The sequence below is a fragment of the Hemicordylus capensis genome, chromosome 1 (genome assembly GCF_027244095.1).
Source record: "Hemicordylus capensis ecotype Gifberg chromosome 1, rHemCap1.1.pri, whole genome shotgun sequence".
NCBI classification, from domain to species: domain Eukaryota; kingdom Metazoa; phylum Chordata; class Lepidosauria; order Squamata; family Cordylidae; genus Hemicordylus; species Hemicordylus capensis.
The window spans coordinates 76,847,655-76,863,552 of record NC_069657.1 but is presented as its reverse complement, the minus strand read 5'-3'; the positions used below and the strand labels follow the sequence as shown (position 1 = coordinate 76,863,552).

General features: G+C 41.9%; 1 protein-coding gene across 8 annotated transcripts in view; it reads left to right on the top strand.

Moving 5' to 3' along the window:
- Positions 1-15,898, top strand: part of SIPA1L1 (signal induced proliferation associated 1 like 1) — a 320,297-nt gene that overhangs the window by 231,909 nt on the left and 72,490 nt on the right. For all 8 annotated transcript variants that reach the window (XM_053311160.1, XM_053311170.1, XM_053311211.1 and 5 more), the window contains 4 exons: positions 5,770-5,873; positions 7,780-7,937; positions 9,332-9,908; positions 11,070-11,344. In XM_053311160.1, the coding sequence (XP_053167135.1) occupies positions 5,770-5,873; positions 7,780-7,937; positions 9,332-9,908; positions 11,070-11,344 (1,114 nt within the window). The remainder of the gene's footprint in view (positions 1-5,769; positions 5,874-7,779; positions 7,938-9,331; positions 9,909-11,069; positions 11,345-15,898) is intronic.

The window sequence follows — 15,898 nt, the reverse complement described above, 5'->3', positions numbered from 1 at the left end:
GTCTTTCATCATGAGATGAGTTTTCCCAGTTGTTAGCCATTGTTCAACATCACCTCCTTGCAAAATGTGATTGAACTGTTTTGATAGTTGTTTATGAAGGCTTGTTAGGTGTTTAAGCCAAAAGCCATGCAGTTCATTATCACCTGGCGCAGTCCAATTTTTAAATTTTCTTTGCTCTTTCACTGATTAATTCTGGTGTTGTTATTAGATCTTGCATTTGTTGGTTACATTTTTTGACCTTTTTTACCCAGCTTGCTTTTTTATTATAATCTATTGGATTGTCCCATAATTTCCCCCAGAATTGCACTGTTTCTTCTTTATTTGGTGTTTCTATGTTTCTGCAGTTTCTCCTTCTATGCTTTGGTAGAAACATCTCTGATTCGACTGAAATTGGAGATTCTGCCTGTGTTGTGTAATTCTGGCTTCGTATCTGCTAATCTTCTTTGACACTGCTGTTATTTGCTGCTTTATTATTTCCAGGACTTCTCTAATTTTCCTTGAATCTGGATGGTATTTTTGGATCAGATACTGTTTGGTGTTTTCATTCTTCAGCTTCTTATCTTTCATATCTCTGAAGAATGAAAACACCAAACAGTATCTGATCCAATCATCATCATCATCATCATCATCATCATCATCAATATTATTATTTCTCCAAGATGGGCCATGTGTGGGGACGTGGTAGAAAGGAGGCGATTGGCTGATAGAGTTTGCAAGCAGAAGCATCTGATTGGGCAGTGGGGATTCCATATGCAGATAGGGAGAAGAAGCTTGTGAGAGCAGAAGCACCATGGTGATTGGGCAGTGGGGATTCCATATGCAGATAGGGAGGAGGAGCCTGTGGCACTGTGGTGATTGGGCAGTGGGGATTCCCTATGCAGATGAGGAGGAGGAGCCTGTGATGGTTAAGGTCAGTTTGAATGCAACTGTTACTGGTCGGAAGATGTTCTTGATTATAGAGGAGAGGAATCTATATATATGAAAGGATAGCAGGCAGGGGTCTGCAAAAAGACGGGTTGCGAAGGTGGAAAGAGCCCCTTCAGGAGAAGGAGGATGCTGTTGTGTGTATTAGATGAGGAAACAAGATGAACAAAATCTGTTTACTCAGGGAGGGAGGGAGGGAGAGAAAAAACATGAAGGGAGGGTGAAGAAAGAGTGGGGAAGAGCGAGTGGAGGAGAGAGAAAGAGAAAGAGAAGGGATGGCGAATAGAGACAGAAGTAAGGGCAAGGGACAGCCTTCAGCCTGTCAGCAGCCTGAGGGGAACGAGTGGCCAAGGCAGCACTAGCAGCAAGTAAGGGCCCAGTCAACAACTGCTGCTGTTTGGGGCTACCGAGTCCATTGTCAGAGGGAGGCAGGCAGGCAAGGGATAGGACCAGGCCTGTCAGTGGCCAGAGGGGAACGAGCGGCCATGGTGGTGAGAGCAGCGAGGAACGACCTGGTCAACCACTGCTGCTGCGCCTGGAGGGAGGAGCAGGAGCGGGGTTCAGGTGAGGGTGGGGAGATCTTTGGGGATAGGGAGCTGCAGCTTGGCCAGTAGGCGGCAGCAATGCTGCAGCCTCGACCAAGAAGGGTGAGAGGGATGGAAGCAACGGGATGGAGGAGGCACAGGAGTGCAGCTCAGGTGAGGGTGGGGAGATCTCTGAGGTGAGGGGCGCAATTAAGTACTAACGCACAGAATCTCTAGAGTGTGCAAGAGTTCCAGCATTGAAGCGGAGAGAAATAATGGTGGCTGCCAGGAGGCAGAGGTGGAGGGCTGGCAGGCAAAGCCCCTCCGGCCAGAAGGGGTGGGTGGACGGCGGGTGAAGCCTCACCAGCCAGGAAGAGGAGGCGGTGGCAGGGAGAAATAATGGTGGCAGCGAGGAGGTGGGCAGACAGCAGAGAAAGCGGGCGGGGGGGAGCGGGCTGGTGGGCCGCGGCTTGGGAGCGGGTGGGCGGCGGAGGGGTGAGCGAGCGAGAGCACTGCAGGGGGATGCCACAGGCTCAGTGCACAACTGCACAGATGCTCTGTGCGGGGCCAGCTAGTTATCTATATAATTCTCCTGGGTATTTCTTGGAATGTGCATCCCAGCACCCAGCTGATTGGCTGGGCAGCGGAGGCGCCTGATTGGCTGAGGCGCACCCAGGAGGATTGGTCGCTGCAGCGATGGCGGGTTGCTCATGGAGGCCAGAGGCGGCAGCAGGCACATCCCGGCCACGGAGGCAAGGCCTAGGAGGAGGGAAAGAAAGTGGGCAGGGGGAGGGCAGAAGTGGCAATGGGGAGGAAAGGTGCCGGGCCGGCCGTGGTTAGGAAGCAGAGACTGGGGTAGAAGGGGGCGGGGAATAGGTAACCGCCAGCCCCAAAGAGCACACAGATGCTCTGTGTGGGGTCAGCTAGTTATTTACACAGTCATACAGGTGTTATTGACTGGTTTGTTTTATCTAGACATAGAGTCCTTCCCAAGGAGCATTTATTTATTTATTTATTTATTCAATTTCTATACCGCTCTTCCAAAAATGGCTCTCGGCGGTTTACACAGAGAAATAATAAATAAACTAGCCGGCCCTGCACAGAGCATCTGTGCACTCTTTGGGGCTGACGGTTACCTCTCCCCACCCCCTTCTGCCCCAGTCTCTGCTTCCAGGCCCAGCCACCTCTCCTCCCCACTGCCATTTCTGCCCCCCTTTCTTCCCTCCCTCCTGGGCCTTGCCTCCGCGGCTGGGCCCCCGCGGCGGCAACCAATCTTCCTGGGTGTGCCTCAGCCAATCAGGTGCATCCGCTGCCCAGCCAATCAGCTGGGCTCTGAGACGCACATTCCAAGGCACACCCAGGAGAATTAATATAATAGATAAATAAGATGGGTTCCTGTCCCCAAAGGGCTCACAATCTAAAAGAAAAACATAAGATAGACATCAGCAACAGTCACTGGAGGTACTGTGCTGGGGGTGGATAGGGCCAGTTTCTCTCCCTCTGTTGAATAAAGAGAATCACCACATTAAAAGGTGCCTCTTTGCCAAGTTAGCAGGGTAATTTTAAAATATGAAGCACATGACAAGTGGTGCAGGACTAGTGGTCTGTGTTTAGATCTAACACTGATTCAATCAAGTCTAGATTGAAGTGTCAGATTACTGCTCAAATATTGTTTCTTCAATTTTATCTTTAGTTGTTTTCTCTTTGAAAAGGCTTCATCAAAGTCTTGTATACATTGTTTTTAAAATACTCAATAACTGTCATTTTTTATTACTTGAGAGATAAACTGTGATCTCTGAAGAACACAGTCCAAAATAAACCTTACCAACTACTTGGCAGGGATTGCCTCACCTTCATGGTGCAATCTTGCATTGTGTTTTTCATGTCATATTTGATGTTGTTACAGAATTGTTTTTTGAAGCTGATTGTCATTGCATCAGCAGTTGCCTAATAATGGGAAGCAAGCTGGGAAGAAATAGTCTCTAAGGTGTTTGCTGTAATTTTAAAATGACTTTGTAAAATCTTCTTGTTTTATTCAGCATCCATGAATACGCTCTTTTGACATAGGCCTGTTGTGATCATGTTTTCTTTTTTTATCTCCAGAAAACCATTGTATTAAAATTTAGCTGGAAATACTCAATTCAGCCATTTCAGGAAAGCAGATTTAACCAGACTATTTCTAGCAGCTGCAAACTGGAGGTTTAGTTAAAAGCATCCCATTTTTAAAAGTGCAAAAAATATAGGCAGTTATAAATCAAGAGCTCATCAGTCTGCCAACATTTGCAATATTATTATCAGCAGACATATTCAATTCTAGGATCAAGATTAACTGGAGTAAGCAGCAGGCAAGTTCATATTATTTCCTAAAACAGTTCAGCAGTAAATTAGAGTGATCTCTTTAGAGTCAATCTGTGCTTATATTTGTCACCAACTTCCTCTGTCCCGAAGAGGCCTCAGCTGGTGGAAGCTGCTCTGTGCCATGGATACCACACTGTGCCTTGGCACAGTTAAAAAGCTGGATCAATCAATCAGCATCCTCAGACTTTGAACCTGATCCTTTTTTTTTTTTTTTTTTTTTTTGAGGGGGAATGCAGCTCTGTCCAGAATGAAATAAACACAGTTTTCCTGAATAGGTGAACCACTGATCAATGGCACATCTGTCTTGACAGGACAGAGCTTCGATTTATTACTTATTCAGTTCATTATCGAGCCCAAACACTGATTTTAGCACTTTCATTGACTAACTTGGATCAGAGGAAAAGATAAGAGAATTGGGGGTTGTCAGCATACTGATGATCTCTTGCCTCAAATCCCTGGATGACTGTTCTACATTGTTCCATGTAGCTGTTAAAAAGCATGGGAGATGAGTTGAAACCTTACTGGACCTATAGCTATAGGGCTGAGAAAGTCTACTGTCACCACCTTCAGGAATCCTCCAGGTACAAATGGAATTACTAAAAGACAGTGCCCTCAATTCCCAATCCAGACAGCCTGGATACCCTGTTGATGGTATTGGAAGCTGCTGAGAAGTTCAGAAGGATTAGCAGTGCCACACTCCCCCATCCTACTAGGATAGGTCATCAGGGCAACCAAGGAAGTTTTAGTAGCAAAACCAGGCGTGGAATGGGATTGAAATGGTTCTCGGTAATTGGTCATATTCAAGAGGTCCTGAAAATTGCACTATTTTTATGCTCTGTTGGGTGATTATTCTTAATACAGTAATGAAATCTATCAATTTATTTGGAACCAGCATTGGGTTGTTAAATCAATTTTTAAGAATTGTTGCTTTGGGTACTTTTCTATTCTGGTTAAGTCAATTTTGCTGATAAGTTGCACACGGTTGAAGCTCAAAGAGAAAAGATCAATGTTCCATTTGAGCCCTCTCAGTAAATTTATGTTACATTTATCCACTTTGAGATGTACTGCCAGGTAACCTACCTCTGAAAAGACCCAGTCTCTGGCACTCTTCATTAGGTTGACATATGGTTTCAGGAGAGTTCTTAGTTTTTCATTTCAAAAACATGATCCTTCATTGCCTTTATTTAACTTAGTCTGTCCCTGAAACAATAGTTCAGATGTGGGTATCTTGATACCTTACTTCACTCTGAAATAAAGAGTGAAACTTCATTTCCTTCAGTAATGCTTCTTATGAAGGCTTTCCAGAATGTGTGTCCTCCTTTGCTTATTATTAGCAGGATTTCAGGTTTTAGCAGAAATAGCCTTGAATGCCATAGCCCTTTTGTTTCTGCCCATGAGTAGCAGCTAACCTCCAACAACTGAGGTCCCAGTTTCCACAGGCTGATCATCAGCTAAGATTGACAGTACTGCAAACTGAGCAAATTATAAGAACCCTGAATAAGACCCATACATGGGCCCTTCACACGTGAGAATTTGTCTTCAAAGTTCATAGCAAATTTGTTGTAGTGAGCAGTGTGTTAAGTCAGTCTAAGTAGATAGGTTCCTCCATTTTAAAAAGTGTTTACGTTCAATGTTGGGGGCTGCTGTTCAAGAAACACAAGTCCAAACGATCTGAAACTAGTTGCAGGGTTCTTGGCCTCTGTGCCTATCACTTTTATTCTCTTATAGCATTTTTGGTTCCATGACAGTCCCTATTCTTAACCAGAATAATTTTTAGTAAAATCTCAATCATTACAATGTAGATAAGAAAATATATAATGTGGAACATCTAATTAACATATTTATCACCATCTGATTGATCAGTGGATTTTGTGGATGATCTAAAAGATATTCATACAACTTTGCAGATTGTATAAATATGATTTTAACAATAATTAGACTTTTCTTACTGTGTTAACTGCAGCTGATTCAACTGGCACCCACTCTCTGTATACGACCTACAAAGACTATGAAATCATGTTCCATGTTTCTACCATGCTGCCATACACGCCTAACAACAAGCAACAGGTAGGATCAATTTTCACCAAGTATCAAATTCTATGAGACTACATTCTATGCAGCCAATAACAACCTACTGTCACAATTGTTTCTATAAGAAAGCAGCATTCCAGCACTGTACTACAAAATTAAGCAAAACTGTAATATGCAGGAGCTTCTTAGATCCAGAAACTTGTGGAAAGCTATATGATAATTCCAGGAGGAAGTGATCTGGACTACTGTATTTTCTCCCATAGATTGATTAAGTGCGGTCAAGTCGGTAGCAACCACATAGATAGATTTTCTCCAGGATGATCTGCCTTTAAGGTCTTTCAGTAGTGCATTCATTGCTGTCGTAATCGAGTCCATCCACCTTGCTGCAATAATTACTTGGAGCTGAAGGTGAATTTAGTATCCTGGCAAAAGAGGAGACTTGTTTCTATTCTCAAAGTAACTTAATGACATATCCCACCAAAAGCACAACTTTATTTAAATGCTATAGCTGTATGTATGTATTGATAAATTTATATCCCACCTTTCCAGAAATTATTGAGATGCTCAAGGAAGGAAAACATGAACATTACCCCCCAAATCCTCCTTCCTTACAGCAGCTGTATCGGTTTTTGCAGCTGCATTGCAGAGCATTGCAGCTAAATTGGTTTTTGAGATAGTCATGCATATCCATATTTAAGCACCTGACTTTAGTTGGAGTGTGTGCATGGGTGCACTCTCTCTCTCCCTCTCCCTCTCCCTCGACCCCACACCAGCACGTACTGTAGACTCTGTGTGATCTTCCTCTCCTTCTTTGAAAGAGAAAATTGTTTAAGCCTGGCCTCTACCTAATTGGCCATTCACAGTGAAGGTCCAAATCACACGGCATGTCTATATGGTGGAGGGGAAGGAGCTTGCACTGCTCATCCACTCTGCTGCTGTTGCTGTGCTACCTTGACAAAGTATGAACTGGGGCACTGAGTCATGAAGAAAATGAATGCATAAGTAAAAATGGAAAGGTATTGCTCTTGGTTGACACACAGTATCAAAGTTTTGACCTTGCTATATTTCTTGTGACACTTTTCTGCAGATGCAAAGGTGTTAATCTTAATGTTGCATCCCGTTTCGATCATAGAATATATTTATAGAATTGCTATATATTGTGTGAGGAAACTCATGCAACTTCCTCTCTTAATGCTGTTTTGGTTGCGTAAAATGTTGGAAATAATTGTTTGAACTGAATTGAGTGTGATACAGAAATTGATGCTTATCTGAAATTCGTGTCTGAACTTTAAAAAAAAGTTAATTCAAGGCAGTGCCATGATTTGATTGTGCTGCTCATAAACATATTTTTATTCTCATCTAAAATATAACTACGGTAGTTTGAGTCACAGTGGTTAATTCTATAAGATTGTGTTATGCTTTATATTGTAAGGAGTTTTAGGGTTTTCTCCCCCACACAATGCCACTACACACACACACACACACACACACACACACACACACACACACACATTATCCAGAAATTGAATTGAAAAGCACAAGAAGAATTAAGCTGGCAACAGTGTGGTTACGAGCACTAGCAGTTGGTATTGGTTGGAACAAAGCAGCAAATAGACAATACAATAATGCAAAATACATTAATATAAATTTAATTTCAGAAACATTCACGATCTGCCCCATTCTTTGTATTAAAATAGATCTGAAACTGTTGTTATGGAAACAGTGGGTAGAAGATTCTAGTAGTTTGTTGTAGCATGTCAGATATTGGCAAATTCCTCACTTACTTATTATAGATATACAGCATGTTAATGCTGCAACTGCTTTGAATTGAATAATTTTAAAATGTTCTATGGTGAGAAATAACCTGGCAACAGGAGAACATGCAATAAGACTAGTATAGTTTTAACCCAAGATCTTAGAATTTTTGTCTTTACCCTAATAGCTCTTGAGAAAACGGCATATTGGAAACGATATTGTGACAATAGTTTTCCAAGAACCTGGAGCAGAGCCATTCAGCCCAAAGAATATTCGTTCTCACTTTCAGCATGTCTTTGTCATTGTTCGAGTGCACAACCCGTGCACTGACAACGTCTGTTACAGGTAGCTATGATTAGATGATTACTCTGGTTATGGTGACCAGTCTGCATGCACAGAGGTTTAATATGCCATGGCAGTTTTGTGTTCAATTTTCTAATACCTTTTCATGTTAATTTTCAAGGAAATAATGCTATGTATTATAACAAGTATTTGGCAAACTGAGCAGCAGGGAGAAAAGAATGCATGATTTTTTATTTTAAAGTATCCAGAGTTTGTGGTCTTATATTAAGTTTGGCCTTCAAAAAGGAGATATTCAGGGACCATGGGTACTGCTGTCAATTTGTATGTTTTGCAACTTAGTCTTAAGAACAAACTTCCAATAAACTTTAAAAGTTTGGTAAGTTGAAACGCAAGATAAAAATCTAGATTTCCATATACATTGAGTGCTGAGGAAATAAGAGCATTGCTTCCCCCCCCGCCCCCAAAACAGCAGGAAACAGTGCTCCCCCCACCTGCAGATTTTTGGAGGACATTTTGGATTAGGATTTACTCCAGGTTTCACAATCTATAACTTTGTCCTCCCTCTTCTTAGCTTTCAGATGCTACTTCTCCTGCAGTCTAAATGTATGCAGGACCCACATCATTTAGAGCTATGGGTTAAAAAACAAAACCACCAGCACCGTGAATAATTTCCAGAGATAATGCAAAGCTGGAGCAGATACTAGAGCAGTAGTGTAATGAGCTTCTCCCAGGCTTCTATATTCTGCGCCATAGTTAGGAGGCCCTGACCCATGTAAAGCACCCTGTTGCCAAAGATATGATCTGTGTCCTCCAAAACAAAGTTCAGATCACCTGACCAAAAAAGCGGGAAAAACAATCACAGAGAAACAGAGGAAGTAAGCCTATAGAAATGTCAAATATATACTGTATTGTTTAGTCTGCCTAGCTTTTGAAAATAAGTGTTTTTCAAAATGGGCCTTCTATAAAATCTCTTTCATCAAAGGATAATTTCAGTTCTTAATCTAATTTTGTAGGAAGGCAATAATTGGCTAGATGATAAGTGCCTGCTGAAGTGCAGCTTCAGTAATGTATGAATGCTAGTAATTGATAACCCAAAAGATTTTTCTTTTAGATATTATTAGTAGTATTGCGTGATTCACATCATGAAGAATGAAAAGGGAATGAATGAATGAAGCTTTATTGTTTGTACAGAGAAATATAATGATTTTGAGATGGGCAAAGACGGTATTTGAACAGCTTACATTAATATGGAAAGGGTTATTGCATCTGGATGTTGTAATCTTCATTGAAAGATACCTTGTGGAAGCCAGTGGAGTTCAAAAGTTGGGAGAGAAGGCAAACTATTTAATAGCCAGTCTTTTAGTCTGTCAGGTTCTGTACATTTCATATACTTCTAAACAATAGCATTAAATCACATTTTCTTTGTATTTTTGTAGTGTTGCTGTGACAAGATCCAGAGATGTGCCATCATTTGGACCACCAATCCCTAAGGGCATCACCTTCCCCAAATCAAATGTGTTCAGGGACTTCTTACTAGCTAAAGTGATCAATGCTGAGAATGCAGCTCATAAATCTGAGAAGTTCCGTGCCATGGCCACCAGAACCCGCCAGGAATACTTGAAAGATTTAGCAGAAAAAAACGTCACAAATACACCCATTGACCCTTCTGGCAAATTTCCTTTCATCTCACTTGCCTCCAAAAAGAAAGAGAAGTCCAAGCCTCATCCAGGAGTAGAACTCCACAGTTCTGGTGCTGTTATATGGAATCTCCGTGCTCAAGATTATAGCAAGGGTGTAGATACGGACTGTCTCTTGGGCATTTCTAATGAATATGTTGTAATTGTTGAACAAGATACAAAGAGTGTTGTTTTCAATTGTTCCTGTAGAGATGTAATAGGGTGGACTTCAACAGACACAAGTGTCAAAATTTTCTATGAAAGAGGTGAATGTGTTTCTGTGGAGAGTTTCAAAAACAACACTGAAGATATCAAAGAGATTATCAAAAGGCTAGAGGTGAGAATTCTCCCTCTCCTCTATATTTAGGTCCAATTATGTTCAATTAGATCTGCCATGGAAAATATATAGAAATTGATTGGATCATTTTCAGATCCTGGCAATAGCCCTTTTGATTGTGAAGTAAGACAATCTACTAGCCTGTGATGTCAGTTGTGCAATACATTGGGAATTGTACAGATCTCGGGATTGGTTTTGATCACAATCTGTACATATATTAGCAGTGTTATGTGGCTCCAAAAAAGAGTGCATTTTTATAGGTTACATCAATAGAATCAGAGTTTCCAAAATGCAAGAAGCAATAGCTCCACTTTATTCTGCACTTGACAGACCTCATCTGGAGTAGTGTCCATTTCACGGTGCCACACTTTAAGAAGGGTGTAAACAAACTGGGACACATTCAGAAGACGGCAACAAAGATAGTCAGAGGACTAGAAAACTGGAGAAAGGGGAGGTTGCAAATTGACTAGGACAAAGAATGCTTTACTGCTTATTTCTTTGTTCAAACATAAATTGAGGTATTTGGATAGTGTGTCATTATAAGCCCTGCTATTACATGGTCTACTACTCTGCAACAGATTGTATAGAAACTGCCATGTTCACATAATCAGAAAATAGCATTCTCCATATCACAAAGGAAAAGAGTGCATTTTTCTATTTCATTCAAAATTATTCATTAGCAGGAGCCCTTAGGCTACAGAACAAGATGGCATTTCCTGTAAAATGGAAAACTGCATGCCAACAAATAATTTTACTGAATTACAAGAGAATTAAATTTTTGTCAAATCAGTACTGAAATAACACAGCAGTTTGTCAGCCTTTAAATGAATATTGGTACGTAACTCCTCTATATGTATTTTTGTATTCCTACATTCCCTTAATGCATCTATAAGATCCATAAAAGTTTAAAACATTACTGGAATATAACTGATAATCCATGCAAAATCAGTCTGAGTCTGGGATTTTCATCCAGTAGTAAACTAGCTAACTTCTGCTGATACTATACCCAGGAGTACTCATCAGAATAAGGAATATCATTGCCCCATCATGCTTCATGTATTCATTTTAAAAATGGTCCTATTTATTTCTGTCTCCCACCTAGTATAAATATTGTACTAAACTCATCCTACCACCACCCGTCCTCTTTCTTTCAATTTTCAGCTTGTGACAAAAGGCTGTGAATCGGTGGAAATGACTTTACGTCGGAATGGACTGGGCCAGCTTGGTTTCCATGTGAACTATGAAGGAATCGTGGCAGATGTTGAACCCTATGGCTATGCTTGGCAAGCAGGATTACGGCAAGGCAGCAGATTAGTGGAAATCTGCACTGTAGCTGTAGCTACTCTAAGTCACGAACAAATGATTGATCTCCTGCGGACTTCAGTTACTGTGAAGGTTGTCATTATCCCACCTCATGAGGATTGTACACCACGAAGGTATTTTGGGGAGTGGGCATGAATGGGAGTTAATAGATAGAGTTGACTCTTTTCAAAGTATATATAATGTATATACATAATGTATACTGTCAATGTAAAATAGAAAATTTCCACTTGCACTGCTGCACACACTTTAATCACTTCAGAAAGGTTATGGCCTAGGTACAAAACCTGTTTGCCTGTTCATAAGAACAGCTTTGCTGGATCAGGCTCAGAGCCTATCTAGTCCAGCATCCTATTCCACACATTGGCCCCCCTTCTGAGAAGTCCACAGGCAGGACTTCATGGAAGTCCACAGCCACCCTTGCATGGTGAGGGTTCCCCTAAAACTGGTATTTAGAAGCATCTTGCCTCTGAGGCTGGAGGTGGCCTATAGCTACCAGACTAGTAGCCATTGATAGACCTTTCCTCCATGACCTTGTCTAAGCCCCTTATAAAGTCACCCAAGCTAGTGGCCATCACCATATCCTGTGGCAAAGAATTCTGTAAGTTAATTATGCACGGTGTGAAGAAGTACTTCCTTTTGTCGGTCCTAAATTTTCCAACCTTCAGTTTCATGGGATGACCCCTGGTTCTGGTGTTGTGAAAGAAGGAGAAAAATTTCTCCCTGCCCACTCTCTCTATTACATTTATTATTTTATACACTTCTGTCATGTCTTCCCGTAGTCACCTCTTTTCCAAGCTAACGAGCCCCAGATGCTGTAGCCTTGACTCATAAGGAAGCTACTCCAGGCCCCTGATCATCTTGATTGCCCTCTTTGGCACCTTTTCCAGTTCTACAATGTCCTTCTTAAGATATGGTGACCAGAACTGGACACAGTACTCAAAATGTGACCATACCATACATTTGTATAAGGGGATTATAACACTTAGTATTTTTATTTTCAATCCCCTTCCTAATGATCTTGTGCATGGAATTTGTCTTTTTCACAGCTGCCATACTCTGAGTTGACACTTTCAACAAGCTGTTAAACACGACCCCAAAATCTCTCTCCTGGTCAGACTACCACTGCTCAGATCCCATCAGCATATGTGAAGTTGGTGTTTTTTGCCCCAGTATGCATCATGTTACAATTGCTTACATGGATCCGCATTTGCCATTTTGTTGGCCACTCACCCAGTTTGGAGATATCTTTTTGGAGCGCCTCACAATCTGTTTTGGATTTCACTACGCTGAATATTTTAGTGTCATCTGCAAATTTGGCCACTTCCCTGCTTACTTTAACCCTTAGTTCATTTATGAACAAATTAAAGAGCACTGGTCCCAGTACAGATCCCTGGGGGACCCCACTTCTTACTTCCCTCCATGGTGAAAACTGTCAATTTATTCCTACCCTCTATTTCCTGTCCTTCAACCAGTTACCAATCCACACATGAACCAATCCACACATGAACCTGTCCACTTATCCCATGACTGCTAAGTTTATGCAAGAGCCTTTGGTGGGGATCTGTGTTAACCGGATCACCTTTGTCCACATGCCTGTTGACCCTCTCAAAGAACTCCAAAATATTAGTGAGGCGAGACTTTCACTTTCAGAAGCCATGCTGATTCTCCTTCAGCAAGGCCTGTTCTTCTATGTGTTTGACAATTTTGTCCTTAGGTATGCTTTCCATCCATTTGTCCAGCATAGAAGTTAAGCTAATTGGCCTGTAATTTCCTGGTCCCCCCCTGAATCCCTTCTTGAGAATCAATGTTACATTAGCTACTTTCTGCTCCTCTAGTACAGAGCCTGATTGTAGGGACAAGTTGCAGATTTTTGCTAGATCAGCCATTTCACATTTGAGTTCCATAAGAACTCTTTGAGTGGATGCCATCTGGTCCTGGCGATTTGTTCACTTCAGTTTTTCAGGACAGTTTAGAACATCATTCCTCCTCACCTCAAATTAGCACAGTTCTTCAGCCTCTGAGCCTGAGAAGCTCAGTTTTGGAGAGAGTATATGGTCAGTATTATCCCCCATGAAGACAGATGCAAAGAACTCATTCAGCTTCTCTGCAATCTCCTCATCCTCCTTAATAATCCCTTTCATGCCCTCATCATCTTAAGGATCCAACCACCTCCCTGACAGGTTTTCTGCTGCTGATATATCTATAGAGGTTTTTGTTTATTCCCCTTGATACTTCTAAAAAAGGACATTCTAGAACTGGAAAAGGTGCAGAAGAGGGCAACTAAGATGATCAGGGGCCTAGAGCACCTTTCTTATGAGGCAAGGCTACAACACCTGGGGCTATTCAGTTTAGAAAAAAGACGACTGTGGGGAAACGTGATAGAGGTCCATAAAATCATGCATGGTGTGGAGAAAGTGGATAGAGAGAAATTCTTCTCCCTCTCACATAACACTAGAACCAAGGGTCATCCCATGAAATTGATGGCCAGGAAATCTAGGACCAACAAACGGAAGTACTTTTTCACATAACGCATAATCAACTTGTGGAATTCTCTGCCAAAAGATGTGGTGACAGACAACAATCTGGATGGCTTTAAGCAGGGTTTGGATAACTCTATGGAGGAGAGGTCTATCATCGGCTACTAGTTGGAGGGATATAGGCCACCTCCAGCCTCAAAGGCAGTATGTCTCTGAGTACCAGTTGCAGGGGAGTAACAGCAGGAGAGAGGGCATGCCCTCAACTCCTGTCTGTAGCTTCCAGTGGCATCTGATGGACCACTGTGTGAAACAGGATGCTGGACTAGATGGACCTTGGGCCTGATCCAGCAGGGCTATTCTTGTTTTTAGCTATATGTTCCTCATACTCTTTTTTGCATCCCTTAATGTCTCCTTGCATTTCTTTTGCCAGGGTTTATGTTCCTTTCTGTTCTCTTCATTTGGGCAGACCTTCTATTTTCTGAAGGAAGTCTTCTCCTTTTTATAGTTTCCCTGACTCTGCTTGTTAAGCATGCTGGCATCTTCTTGAACTTGGAGGTACCTTTCCTCCTTCTTGGTATACATTCCAACTGAACTTTTATTGTTGTTGTTCTAAATAACTTCTATGCTTTCTGGAGTGATTTGACTCTCCTGACCTTCCCTTTCAGCTTTCTTCTTACCAGTCCCCTCATTTTTTGAGAATGTTCCTCTTCTGAAGTCCAACATATCCATGTTGGACATCCTTGAGAATACTCTACTCACATATACGTTGAACTGGAATACACTATGGTCACTGTTCCCCAATGGTTCTACAACTCTGACATCTTGCACCAGATCCTGGGCACCACTCGGGATTAAGTCCAAGGTTGCCAAATGTCTGGTTGGTTCTGTGACCAACTGTACTATCAGTCATTTAGTATATCTAGAAATTTGGTCTCTCTGTCATTACCTGAATATGAATTTACCCAGTCTGTGTGTGGGTAATTGAAATCACCCATTATTACAGCTTTGTCTCTCTTTGACGTCTCTCTGATTTGCTATTCCAACTCCAGGTCACTCTCAGCATTTTGATCCAGAGGGTGATAGCATGTTTTTAGTAACAAATTTCCTTTCAGTCCTTGTATTGTCACCCGTAATGATTCTGTGGAGGACTCCGGTCTCCTAGGTTTTCTAGCTTGTTGGATTCTATCCCTTCTTTAATATGAAGTGCTATTCCATCCCCCAATCCTCTTTCCCCTGTCCTTACTGTAGAGTTTGTATCCAGGAATAACAGTGTCCCACTGGTTCTCACCATTCCACCAGGTTTCCATTATGCCCACTGTATCTATGTTTTCATTAACAACCAAGCACTCCATCTTGCCCATCTTGGCTCGGAGGCTTCTGGCATTGATATATAGACAGATATACACCAAGTCTCTTATCTGGTATTGGAATGTGCTATCTGCCTTTTATTTGATCTTTACTTACATTGACTCTCATGGCTGTATTCCTAAGAACTGGGAACTGGCGATTATCATCCGCATATTCAAAAAGAGAAGAAAGGATGGTCCCGCCAACTATAGGCCAGTCAGCCTGCTCTACACCATCAGCAAGCTCTATGCTAGACATGTACATGAGAAACATAAGGACTGGCTAGAACAAGAAAAACTGCTTGCAGAGGAGCAAGCAGACTTTAGGGAGGGTAGATCCACAACTGATCAATGCCTGGTGCTTTAGCAACTCATTGAACAATATATTCTTCCAGCAACTTAGTGTCTCTTTTACACTGCCTTCACTAATCCTTAAATCTGCTTTTGATTCCATCTCCTGAGTCAAACTATGGGAGAAGTTGGAAGCCTCTGTCATCTGCTTTATCTGATCCTCTAGCTCAGTACTGCAAGAATGATCAACTATCAAAAAACTAAAGTTATGGCTTTTGCCAGAAGATGCAAGTCTTATAAATAACCACAAGAGTATAAATGACCACAAGATCAAACAGGTTGCTTGTTTCAAATATCTGGGAGTGGTCCTACATGCCTCTGGCTCAAGAAAGGCCCACTGAGACCATGTTGCCCTCACTGCTCAGAGGAGCTCCACTGCTATTCTAAAATTCCTACGGACTAGAGGGGGGCATTACATACCTGCAGTGCTCAAATTATTTGAGGCCAAGATGTTGGCGCAACTCCTCTGTGGTGCCCAATCGGGGGCCCCCTC